Genomic DNA, 12,540 nt, shown 5'->3' with positions numbered 1-12,540 from the left:
GACAAGTCGCTCGAGCTCAAGCAGCAAAGCTTACATACTTGCAGAACAGGACAACTGCAAATTCTAGGCCTGTGTTTAGTAAAAAGATTTGGTTATATTAAAGGAGCAGTATGAAGAAATTTGAAGTCAGAATTTTAATATATTCAGTATTCATGAGGTAATTATACAAACTTAGAAATATTTATCTTTTCCATAACTGAATAAACGAGCTGTTCTCAGAGGAAAATAAGGTCCCTATAACACTGTTTGAAGCTCGAAAGGTGGCAGGGTCCGCCACATATAAACAAAGTAAAACAGTAGAGTTACAGTTGTCCTTTAAGGTCAGTTTGTTTATTCAATTTATTCAGCCAAGCATAAAAACCAGTCAATAAAAATCCTTCTCTTCTGATTAGATTTCTTCCCCACAACTACACATTGCCCCTTTAATGTAGAAGGGTTTCTCCTTCTAACCACACCATGCCCTCAGTCTAGTCTGTACTAAGCCTGTCCTTGCCACCAGAGATATCTGAACAGTGGTCCAAACAGCTAGACAAACGGCAGCCCCCCCTTCTCAGTTTCCAAAATAGGATGAACAATCTGTAATTCACTTCTAAAATAGGAAGATGGCTGTCGCCGGTCTGATATTTCGACTGTGAGACACTAACCCAGTTCTGTCACCGTTTAGTGCACAGGGTGGGTCTGACCGACAAGACGCCTGACAGTTAAATAGTTACAATTATTTTACATTTCGTGAACATTCAGCTCACATGTGTGTCCTCTGTTCACCTGCAATGGGAACAGCATTGTAATTCATAGCTCCCTGGCATTAGCATTGAGGACACAGTTCAGAGGTCACTGAATCTAAATGACAGGGTTCAGATTTACTCCTGTGGCCCTGGATGATTTATGTATGGCTTCATACTGGGTGCTGATGGAGAAGAGCTGCTTTACACCTTTTATGTTCCAGATTTAGACATTTCAGTCCAATCTACTCCACTGTTTACACACAGTGTAAATTGTGGTAGAGCTTTAGAGGGCAGAGAAATGAGAAAACCTGCCCATTTCACTTTGATGAATACAGACTAAGCCATGGAAAGCTGTTCTGCAGATGCTGCTGTGGTGACAGTGATGATCCTCAGTCATTACAGCTTCGTCCTCTTCCTAAGGTTCACTGTCATGTATTTGCAAAAACAAAATAATGTGCCACGGGTAGAAGAGACAGAGAATAAAAGATGATGACAAACTATATTTTATACAGGAGAGGATAGGCAGTGCTTCCACAGTGCTGCTGTCTGCAGCAGGATTTGCTAAAGGTGCACTTTTGGTCTGAGATGCTGTTTTAAAGGAGGAAGTTCCACTGCAGTCTTCAAGGTAAACACTAATGCACTTTAAATTTGTGACTGGTGCAAAACACATTAAAACCAACTCAGTCGTGTTTCTGCCAAGCTGCAGTATTCACCACACGAGGGGCAAGTTCTTGCATCACGGCTCATGTTGTCAATGGGTTTATTTCCACACAATTTAGCTTTTTGGTGTTTTTCTCATCTAAACCAGCGAGTAAAATCTGCATTGATATAAAGGCGAGAGTCAACACAAACACCTTTGACCTTGCCTTCCTGGATGGTGTTGGTGTGAGTCTCTCCATCTTTTCTGTAATGTTAGAGTGGCGAGAAGAAAGGACGCTTTGTCAACTTAATGTTCTCTCCCTGCATGTGCTTTTATTTATAGCATCAAGACTGTGCTGACATCTATCAGGGGAATTGGCTTTAATTAGGCAAATAATAATCATGATTGAAGTGGCATCTTTTATCTTTGTACGAATTTACAGGAAGTGGTCGGCCGGTTCTGACTAATGCAGGAAGACATCACCACACAAATACATTATTAACTGCTGTGGTTGGCTGTGGCCACAACATTAACAGCTACCGGTTCTCCCATTGCACTTTATCACATATCTTTAGCGCAGAGGTTTGTGAATGTGTTTGGTGTCAGGAGGATGCTTTCATTTCACCTCTGTATCACTGATTGTGCGTTAAATCTCCTCAACTCTAGATCTCTTATGTTGACACCAATCTGCATACAACAGCACATTATTTTGGATCAGACTGTCACTGGAAATGCAACTGAGTGAAGACTGAGAGAAGGCTTTTCTGTAAAGACAATATAAGCTATTGTCGCTTGTGTTGTGGTGATCACGTCATCTCCTAGGCCCTATATCCTCCAGTGTCAAAGGCCTCCTGCATCACTGAGACATACGGCTGCAGTATGTAGCAGAGCCGGCAGGTTGAGTGGAGCTCCTGACCAGCGTTTCGTAACCTGCTCTCCAGCACACCATCCATATACGCATATAAAATTCTCCCACAACAACGTGGAGCCTACGGCCGCCGTGACGCGCTTTGTGTCATGCAGATGGTGCATAGGCCTGATGGATAATACGCAGCAAGTCATCAATCAGCGAAAGCACCGCGTGCCACGGTCGCTGGAGGATGTGATTATTCTAATGTGATCAGAATAATACGATTATTAACCGCATCAGCTGCAGCACCGCATCGTTACTCTCAGTGTGCCTGCGCCGGTTTGAAGGGCGCTGCGTTAACCCGATGTTACCTGAGATGTGCCGAGATACGACGTTCCTTCACACCAGCACAGTGTGTCCACATCGGTGTCTGTTCTGTAAGAAAACTCACCAGATAAGCGCCCACGGTGCCCTGTGCCAACATGAGCGCACATTCCGACACCAGGAAAATCTTAATGTTGGAAAAACACGAGGTCTTCTTCTGGTTGTCATCCTGCTCCGGGTCGTCGGTGCTGCTCCGCTCTGTGCAGATCTGGTTTTTAACCTGCATCCTTCGGCTCAGGCTCCGGTCGGGTTGGACGGCATGAAACTGAACGGGTCCGGTCCGGCGGAGAGCATCTGGTTATAATGACGAGCTGCACTGCAGAACAAGTGCGAATGTCTTTGTCAATAGCCCGTCTAGGCTGAAATACACAGCGAGAAATACTGCTGTCCACTCAGCATTACGCACAGTCCGTCTGCGACCTCTCTTCACCGCCTGTCCTGCCAGTGCGTATCGGCTACATCATATTTAAATACGTAGGCTACGCATGTATATGTGTGACGGCTTCTGATCCCCGACGTAGAACTACAGGACGCTGTTTCCCCACATCCGGGATGTTGCATCTCCACCCAGGACCGGTGTCGACTGGATTTGGTTTCTCAGCCCGGTTCCGAGCCGCAGCTCTGCGTCCTTCAGGCGGTGTTATGATGCTCCTCCTCCTCCTCCCATCCTTACCAGAGCATGGCGAGGGAGGTGTGATCTCTCTGTCTCTCTGTCTCTCTCTCTGTGTGTGTGTCTCTCTCTTTCTCTGTCCGTCAACGTGTTTCCCCACATCATCACTTTACCTGTGCACACTTTCAGCTTATTCATTGCACCCCCAAAATGCAACATTTCTTCAGAGCACCCTCTGAAGCAGCCTCATGAGTACACACTGACAAATCAGCTGGGTGTAAAATGACACAGCACATCTGCACTTGCATGTATGGTGTGCTTTTATTACTTTGCAGATCAACACTGCTGCAAAAATAAAGCGTACCTGCATCAGGTGTCATCTGTGTAGGACCACAGCAAGGAGTTTTCAGAGTCGGATTCAAGTGTTGTACCAGTAAATTTATAATATTTTCGTTTTTATCCCCAAAATCCAGCCCCAGCCCCATTCCTCTTGTGTTTTCTGTTCAACGTAGATATCCTATAGTAGGGAAGGTCACTGCCGTCCTCTCTGATTCCTCATCAGTATTTTCCGATGTGCAGCGAGACACTGACCCCCACAGCTTCTTTAAAGGAGCACTATGCAGGTTTGGAGAAGTCAGATTTTTATTATGTACAATTTCAGAAATATGTATCTTTTCCATAACTGAATAAACAAGCTTCTCAGAGGAAAATAAGGTCCCCAGAAAACTGCTTGAAGCTAGAAAGGTGGCAGGGTCCGCCACATATAAACAAAGTAAAACAGTATGAAATTGTGTTGTACTTTAAAACAAAGAGAGTTTCTCCTGTGATTACAATTTCTTCCCCAAAACTACATAGTGCACCTTTAGCGAGAGCTGGACATTGCAGTAGGAGTGGTGGACTGTGGTTCCACCAGGCATCTTTATTGTGTCAATGTCCAGAACAAAGTTACTGCGAAGAGATGAAGATGCTCCGACAGTCACTGAGGTCATGATATCTAGAAGTAAGAAATCAGAGGCGACCGGATTTGCTGTTCTGTCACATGAAGGCAGCAGAGAGAAGCACAGCATATTTTCAGTATGAAAGAAGATCAGACAGAGAGAAAAGTCAGGCAGGTGGGATCAGAAAAAGAAAGTGAATGATACGACTGCTCTATTAGTGCTCCATCGCTGCTTCATTGTGTTACTGTTTCCCCTTTATTGACACTGTAAGTGCCTGCTATGAATTATTTCACTGTACTGCCTAGGCCTGCACGATATGAGGAAAATCTGCGATGTGCGATAACACTGTTCAATATTGCGATGACGATATAACTTGCGATAAATAAACAAATATTGAAGTTTGCATATTATTAACTATACAGTTAATAATAGTGTTTCCGCATTAATAGGTACACTGCTAACATAGACCCCAAACATTGAATAGCCAATGTCCACTGAATAAAGAATGAAATAAATTATTTCGAACATGCTTTTATTGAACAAACTGCACATGAATACCCAACCAATTAAGCAGAACATTAATTTAAATGAGACATTATAACTATATGAAATTAAAGTTTAATTTCCCCTGCTCCCTTTAAACTATTTTCTTGTAAACTCAACCAAAACATCTCTTACCATGCAGAGTTGAAATAAATAAAACATCCAGGGGGAAACAACTTAAATAATTAAATAAATATAAATTAAACATGGCACTTTAAATTAACTGTAATGTCTCTCATCACAATCATCAAGGCCCTTGACTCTGCCTAACAAGGTGCAGAGATCTATAGTATGAGGGACAAAACTGAAATAGAGTAGGGCCAGCCCACTAAATCAAGAGAAAATAAAATCAGGAAAAAATATCTACCCGTTAGGGCAAGTTACAACCTTAGTTATTCCCTTAACACAAGTTCTTGGCCAAGAAAACCAGCATGTTAACTTTGTTAGGTTGTTACCACATTCCCAGATGTGCTGATGTGCTCACACAGTACCTGTCATTGTAACACGTTGTAACAGTCAGTTATTTAATGTAGCGGCACTAGGTGGCGCCTCCTTTTGTTTAGTGGGGAATGTAACCTGTACGATGAAGAAGAGCAGGTGTACTTCCGCTCCTCATGAGAAAGGATACCGCTAACAGAGCGAAGACTTCCCTTTTTATTTTGTCTTTATTTTGTGAAGTGTTGGTAGAAGAACCTCGGCCTGTGTTCATTTGCATGTATGCCTGTAACGTTAGTGCCGTAGAGACCTGGCATGGTGCGGTCAGTGTTATGAATAAAAACCCCCACATGTTGCCTGCCGTCTCTTGAGTAACCAGAGCAACCGCACTAAAGTGGACCATCACCTTCCCCTTCACCAGCTCACGTTACAACGTCGTCTCTCCTGAATCCAAAATAAGTTCATATAGCAGAAGTGCTGTTTCTTTTCACCACAAGGCCTTCGTCGACCATTTTCATCGCTTTTTTCTCCTCCCTCAGCCATCATAACCTGGCAATCACCACCAAACTGATGCCGATTAATTTTGTCAGGGTAGCTAACGGCTAGCTGGGGCTTCGTCTGATTGGCCTTTGTAAACAGGTCTCCGTCTGATAGGCTAAATGTTAGCATGCTCATGGCGCATGTAAACAAAATGATTTTTCTTATTCATCGCGTGTCAGGCAGTCTTTTGCGATGTGTTTATCGCACATGTTCATATCGCGATGACGATGAAAATTCGATTTATCGTGCAGCCCTAGTACTGCCTCATTATTTGTCCGTGGTTACACCAAATCCTTCTGTATTCTTTTAATCCCAAAATGTATTTCTCAGTGGGGTCAAATAAAAACAAGTCCCACTGAAAAGAAAGGTTTATTCATTTATCACTCAGGGCTGTAGACCAAATGCAAGTTGTAGTTCCTTCATGCTAATCTCAAAACAAAAATGATATATGAATACATTATAAGTCATAAAAATAATCTCTACTAATTTTATATACACCTTTGCCTCTTATTATGTTCAAAGATGGCAGGTCATTGCAGCTGTGAAGTGAATAAAGTTATGTTTCAGGCTTTGTGGGGCTCTGTCTCTAAACCCCAACTGGTCAAGGCAGACGACCATCCACTTGAAGCCTGGGTCTGCTCCGAGGTTTATGCCTGACAAAAAGACACCGCTGTCTCTGTTGGGTCTCTGTAAATTAAAGAGAACTAGTGCAATGCCCTTCCAAAACATGCTGATTGGCCAGGTTATCTGGTAATATGAAGGGTTTACAGATCCAGTCTTAAGCCTCTTGAACTGCTCACAGTCTACTGAAATTTGCGATTTAAAAATCTTGATGATTATATCGGTACTTCCCGAGCTGGACCTCAACAACCAATGAGAGAGGCATCCCATAGTAGCTGACATGCTACCAATCAACCTTAAACATTTAAGCACTTGAGGCTAACGCTAGGTAACATACAACTGTTGACAGACACTTAAAATCTCACCTCCAGTTCTTGCTAAAGAATACAAAAAACACATGTTGATGGCATCTCCCCACTCATCCAGATTTCTTTAACATTCTGCTTTTGTTTTTATCTCACTAAAACACATTAATAGCACGTTGTTGCACCATGCTAATCTCCCTTTTGTTTATGTCTACTTCCCCATGAGATCGTGAGAGGGATCACATTTCAGCCCAGCTTGAGTCTGCAGAGCCATGAAGCCAGAGTGCTTCAGCCATGCCCCGCTGCTACACAGAGTGGTGTTCACTGTTTATTCAAAATGTATGCCGCATGTCCAAATCAAACCAAATTCGACACTGCACTTCTTTGGGTCCTCAGAAACAGATATGTGAGAAACAGGCTGACAGACTGACAGATATTTTATGTTTTATAGTTAGATGGTTTAGACCTGCTCGATATGAAAAGTGTCACGAGATAACATTTTGTTGTTATTTAGCACTACAATTGATTTGACATTACTAATGATTACTTTTTTTTCCAAATTTAGTACTGTGTGTCTCATTTGTGCAAACAGGAAGCATGAAAGCATTTCCACTAGTTTAATAAGGGTCTCAAATAGGGCTCTTGCAAAAACAGCATGGGCCCCCAAGCCCCACCCCTGTGCACTGCAGTGTTATATTAGTATAATGTTATGTGATGCTTTGTTATGTTATGTTACGATGATAAAAGCTTGGGCTGAGGTAATCTATTTTCATGCTCGACTGAAGTGTACTCAGCTGGCACCAGGATGGTTAAAAATTCAACACTTGCCACACAAGAACTCAATTACACACATCAGCAGCACACTGTGTTACACTGCTGTAACTGTTGTACATGTTCACAAGGTGAAGTACTGTGGTACAACTGTGGACCAGTGCTTAGGGACGATTACAATCTGCAGCATATTTATTTTATGATTTTCAATGTGTGCTTTAAGCTTTAGGCTGCTATATTTTGACACTTATGGTGGTATGATTCTGTTCCTTAGAGTGACTACATGATGAGAAGGTGGTGTGTATCTTATCTTAAAGGGCATGTTTGTACAATATTCTAACAACGGCTATAAACACTGAAATTCTGACCTCTGTAGTCAACATGCTTGCAAAAAGGTAACAGCTGTCATGATGCATTTGTCCAGTAGATGCATCTGTTGTGCTTCTCTCAGGACTGGTGTTACTGGTGCAGTGCAAACTATCCAGCTACCATTCAGGCGGATGTAATGTAACTCTTCATTGTGCTATTTAAAGTTAATGCCTCCTGGAAATCTGGATGTGATGGTTGAATTAGAGCAGCAGCACCTCCAAAAGGGCTCCCATCTGTAGTACTCCCTTCAGCTGTACTATGATCTCCAGTTTTGTGTTGGCAAATTGAATCTTGCACTGGTTGTCCTGGCACCAGTTTTTCATATTTTTTTTTTTTTAAAACACAAAGATAGCCATGTGTTTGTTCGTTTGTATCAGGGATCAGAATGATGAAGTCCATCCACACTGGAGTTTGTCATGCGGAAGAAATGAAAATGACAGCGGGGTTGCAGCACAGAGTGCCACAGAGACAGCAGTAAAAACACAGGGCGAAAAATCCTCCATCATAACAGTTAAATAAGAGCACTGAGTGCCAAGGTCACTTACCACTCACCCCCACAGCTTTTGGCTTACAATATTCCTCGGACCATTCAGATGCTCTATCAGGACCAACTCAATAGCATCTGAAGCAGCACAATCTATCAGGCAAACTGTGGACTCAGCAGGAAGAGCGTCCATTTCTCATGGAGTCATTCAGAGTACCCGGGGTGATTTAAGATCAACCACAGTGCCTGCTCATGCAGTGCAAGCCAACTGAGGACATTATTTTAGGATGCCTCTTAATCACAAGGTCCAAATAAAGAAGAATGCATTCATGCATTTATCCAGCAAATAAATTACCAGAGCACAGATGCCAGTGATGTCCGAGTTTATATAAAATGCAAAAACCTTTGATGCCCTATGTTGGTTTGGCTTTGTTCTCAGAAACTATTATTATATTTAGTATTTTTGGTGCTTTTGCAATATAATATATACAAAAATGTATTATATGTCTTTTCTGTGGTTGATTTTTCAATGATTGTTGAATAACTGCAGTAAACAGCGGCTGTGGGAAACTATTTTGTATCACAGAAACACACTGAAGCTGTGCCAAAAAACGGATTATTTTTTTCTGTATATCCAACCAACTAAATGAGAAAATAATCATCAAACCCAGGAGAGGTCGATGATGATATGAAGTATGTGAACATTGTCCCCAAAACGGTGATAAAAATATAACATGTGGTACATAAGACCTCTGGAAAGGACATCCTTTAACAGATGTTGTCTGACTATGGACTTCTTCCTGTTGGCTGCATGTCTTGTTGGTGATAAAGCAACTTAAGGTCATTCTACTCTTGACCTCTGGACTGGACATTTCAGTAATTAAGCACATCGTTAAAATGACTTGTGTGAGTTAATATTCAATTAAGTAGATTTGAGATTTATGATAGTGTCTATATGCTGAAGCAGCTTCTATTCTAAACAGCTAAATAGATTTCTATGAGAGCAGTGGGCTGAAAAACAACTCCCAGGAGATCTGTGGACAAAAGCTTTGTTTCTATCCATATTTTTCACAGGCTGAGTTATTTGATCCAAACATCAGATCAACGCAGGAACAAGAAAGTCCAAGTAACAATTATTTTCATCATCACTTAGATCTACTGATTTTTTCTCTATGAATCATGAAAAATGCCAGTTACAATTTGCTAAAGCCCAAGGTGATGTCACTAAATTGGTTGTTTTGTCCAACCAAAGAAGCTGAAAACATATTTTCTATTTGAGAAAGATTTAAATAATTAATCAGCAATTACATTATATTATATATCAGTTCACTAAGCACTAATTGCCTAATTGTTTCAGTTTTAAATAGATTATCGATGGATACAGATGACAGTCACAATCAGTTCACAGGTAGACAAATTAACCACGATCTGAACCCTACATCAGCTTGGCCAGAGGGATGGCATTGGTCATCCCACCACTTTGGTCCAGACTTTGGAAATTTGTGCGTCACAGCAGCCAAAGGACAGTTCAATATAACAACAAACAATAATAATAGTAAAAGTAAAAAATTGTATAAACAATATAAATAATAATAATAAAATGGTAAGAAATAGAAATAGACTTGTATATATATATATATATTATACATACAAATATAAACAGTGTAATTATAAACAGTGTGGGCAGTGCATTGTTATGGTTTGCTATTTAAAAATTGGCTCTTTGACTTTTCCCCTGGGCGACACCATGACGGTGACATTATGGGCTTTTGGTGAAATGTTTCGACAACTGTTGGGAGGATTATGAAATTCCATTAAAAATCTTCAGGGTTAATCATTATAACTTTGGTGATCCCTAGTTTATTTTTTTTAATCCAACATCATTATTGGGTAACTTTTTTTCTCCAATATTTGGTTTATAACACCTGCAAAACTAATGACATTCACATCAGACTAACCTGTACTTTTTGGTGCTAATCAGTTGTTAGCATGCTAATACACTAAGATGGAAGTATTGAAACTAAGATGGTGGATGTGATATACATTATCCCTTTTAAACATGATCATTGTTACTAACTTTAGGAGTTAGCTGGAAGCACTGTTGTAGCTCAGTACAGCCTCACAAAGCTGCTCAATTTTTGTTATAAATAAGATATCTGCACCCTTAATAGTCTTAAACAGGCAAAGATACACACAGTTCATATATTAGTTTGCATCCCAACTATTTAATTACACACACAAATAAATGACATGGAACAACTACAAGAGGAGCTTTCAAAGAGACAATGATATATATTATTCTGTTTGAATTAAGGTTAGTTTGACAGAGATGATGTGACGTCTTGTTGGTTGAAGACCTTGTAATGTGTTTATCTTGACAGAAGCTGTGTTCATCCATCTAATGACCAGAGATAACAAACCATGTTTAAAAAGTAGGTTTGTCTGTGGAGTCCTCCCCTCAGAGGTTTATTTAGGCCTAGCAGTGAGGACCCCAACCCATAATCCTCCTGCAGACACACCTGTAGAGGAGAGTATAAAGAGCCTGGACTGAACTGAGTCACACATCAAGCTTCACAGAGTCTCTCCACAGCAGCTCTCCACAGAAGCTCCACAGCCTCCAGACCGAACCTGAAGATGACTCCCTCTGCCAGCCTGCTGCTGCTGCTCCTGCTCGGGCTCTGTCAGGCACATCCTCTCCAGGAGGAAGGAAGCGGAGAAGAAGAAGTCCCAGACACCATGGACATCACCACCAGGATTCTGACCTCCAACAACGCCACCGATGAGTTCCTGCTGGAAGGAGACCTGCTGGCTCCCACAACCAGAAACGCCATGACGTGCTGGTCCCAGAGCTGCCAGTGGAGGAAAGCTTCCAACGGCATGGTGATGATCCCCTTCACCATGAGCGGTGAGTTCAGCGGCTGGGAGAGGCAGAAGATCGACAACGCCATGAAGGCCTTCCACAGCAGTACCTGCATCCGCTTCGTCCCCCGTCAGAACGAGTACGACTACATCAGCGTGGAGAACAAAGGTGGATGTTTCTCCGCTCTGGGCAGAACGGGAGGCAGACAGGTGCTCTCTCTCAACAGGCAGGGCTGCCTCTACCACGGCATCATCCAGCACGAGATCAACCACGCTCTGGGCTTCCAGCACGAACAGACCAGGAGCGACCGCGACTACTACGTCAGGATCAACTGGGAGAACATCGACCCCAACATGGCCTACAACTTCTACAAGCAGAACACCAACAACCTGAACACCCCCTACGACTACTCCTCCATCATGCACTATGGAAGAACAGCCTTCTCCATCCAGTACGGCAGGGACTCCATCACCCCCATCCCCAACGCCAACGCGCAGATCGGCCAGAGGCAGGGCATGTCCTACTGGGACATCATGAGGATCAACCTGCTCTACGGCTGCTGATAATAATGCTGATACTTTTTAAAGCTGCTATAACCTGTGACATCAATGCTAAAGATTGTTGTTTCTCTTACCATTTTAGTCCAAATGCTCAGAATACGACTCCCCACGTGCCTAAATGATCTGTAATAAAGGTAATGCAAAACGACTGATTTCTATCTTGTTATTTTTCTCTATTTCCGTGATAGATTTTTTATTTTCCCCAAAGAGAACATTTGTGTGCATGCTTCATGCCTCCAGTACATAGGTATATTTACATACTGTACAACACCATACATAGGATACATTTGTACAGAGTACATAGTGTGTTACTGTGATTAGCAAGCTTTAGCATTTAGCCCCGTTGTGGCAGTGGGTACCAAACTTCTTCTAAAACGCACATTTTTCCAGACATGCCTTCAGTCTGTCCCAGATCAAGAAATGCACTCACAATGCCAGCAGCATTACACTATTGGTTGACAAACCTTGGTACAAGCTAGAACAAACTGTAGGAATTATTACACAGACATAAACAAAATAATCATTTTGGACATGAACAATATATAAAACTATTAATTCACAATCATAAAAAAAGATATATTTTTTCTGCACCTTTCTACAAGCTCTGGAGATGCATTATTTAAAAAATGATTTGTCGACACAAAAATGTTTACAATGACTTTTATAGTTGAGACTTTGACATCTCTATCAAATCCTGGGATGTAATTAAATATACACGTTTGCAGTATATGCTATACTGAACCAGCTCTGAGGTATTACAAACAACTCAGTGACTCTCTATCAGAGGAGTGAGCTGTGAAACAACTCCCAGGATCTGTAGCCCAAACCTTTGTTTTAAACTGTTGAGTACACACAAGTTATTACAATATATTTAATGAATGAAAACAACACACCAGTTTGTCGAA

At 41.7% G+C, this 12,540-nt stretch overlaps 2 protein-coding genes across 2 annotated transcripts in view; one reads left to right on the top strand and one right to left on the bottom strand.

The window, feature by feature from the left end:
• The window catches only part of LOC140995188 (solute carrier organic anion transporter family member 3A1-like), a 30,458-nt gene extending 27,633 nt beyond the window's left edge, over window positions 1-2,825 (bottom strand). Inside the window, exon 1 of the mRNA XM_073465145.1 lies at window positions 2,667-2,825. Within this exon, the coding sequence (XP_073321246.1) occupies window positions 2,667-2,825 (159 nt within the window). The remainder of the gene's footprint in view (window positions 1-2,666) is intronic.
• Window positions 2,826-10,849: 8,024 nt separating this feature from the next.
• On the top strand, window positions 10,850-11,638 carry LOC140994701 (high choriolytic enzyme 1-like). The gene has a single exon (XM_073464446.1). It carries the CDS (start codon window positions 10,850-10,852, stop codon window positions 11,636-11,638), a length of 789 nt encoding a protein of 262 aa, XP_073320547.1.
• Window positions 11,639-12,540: the final 902 nt, after the last annotated feature.

Source organism: Pagrus major, chromosome 4, assembly GCF_040436345.1.
Source record: "Pagrus major chromosome 4, Pma_NU_1.0".
Taxonomy (NCBI): domain Eukaryota; kingdom Metazoa; phylum Chordata; class Actinopteri; order Spariformes; family Sparidae; genus Pagrus; species Pagrus major.
The sequence above is the reverse complement of the archived record's forward strand: the minus strand, read 5'-3'. Positions and strand labels throughout refer to the sequence as shown.

Excerpts from the sequence above, each read along its gene's own strand:
- LOC140994701 (XM_073464446.1), top strand. The coding sequence starts at position 10,850 with ATGACTCCCTCTGCCAGCCTGCTGCTGCTGCTCCTGCTCGGGCTCTGT.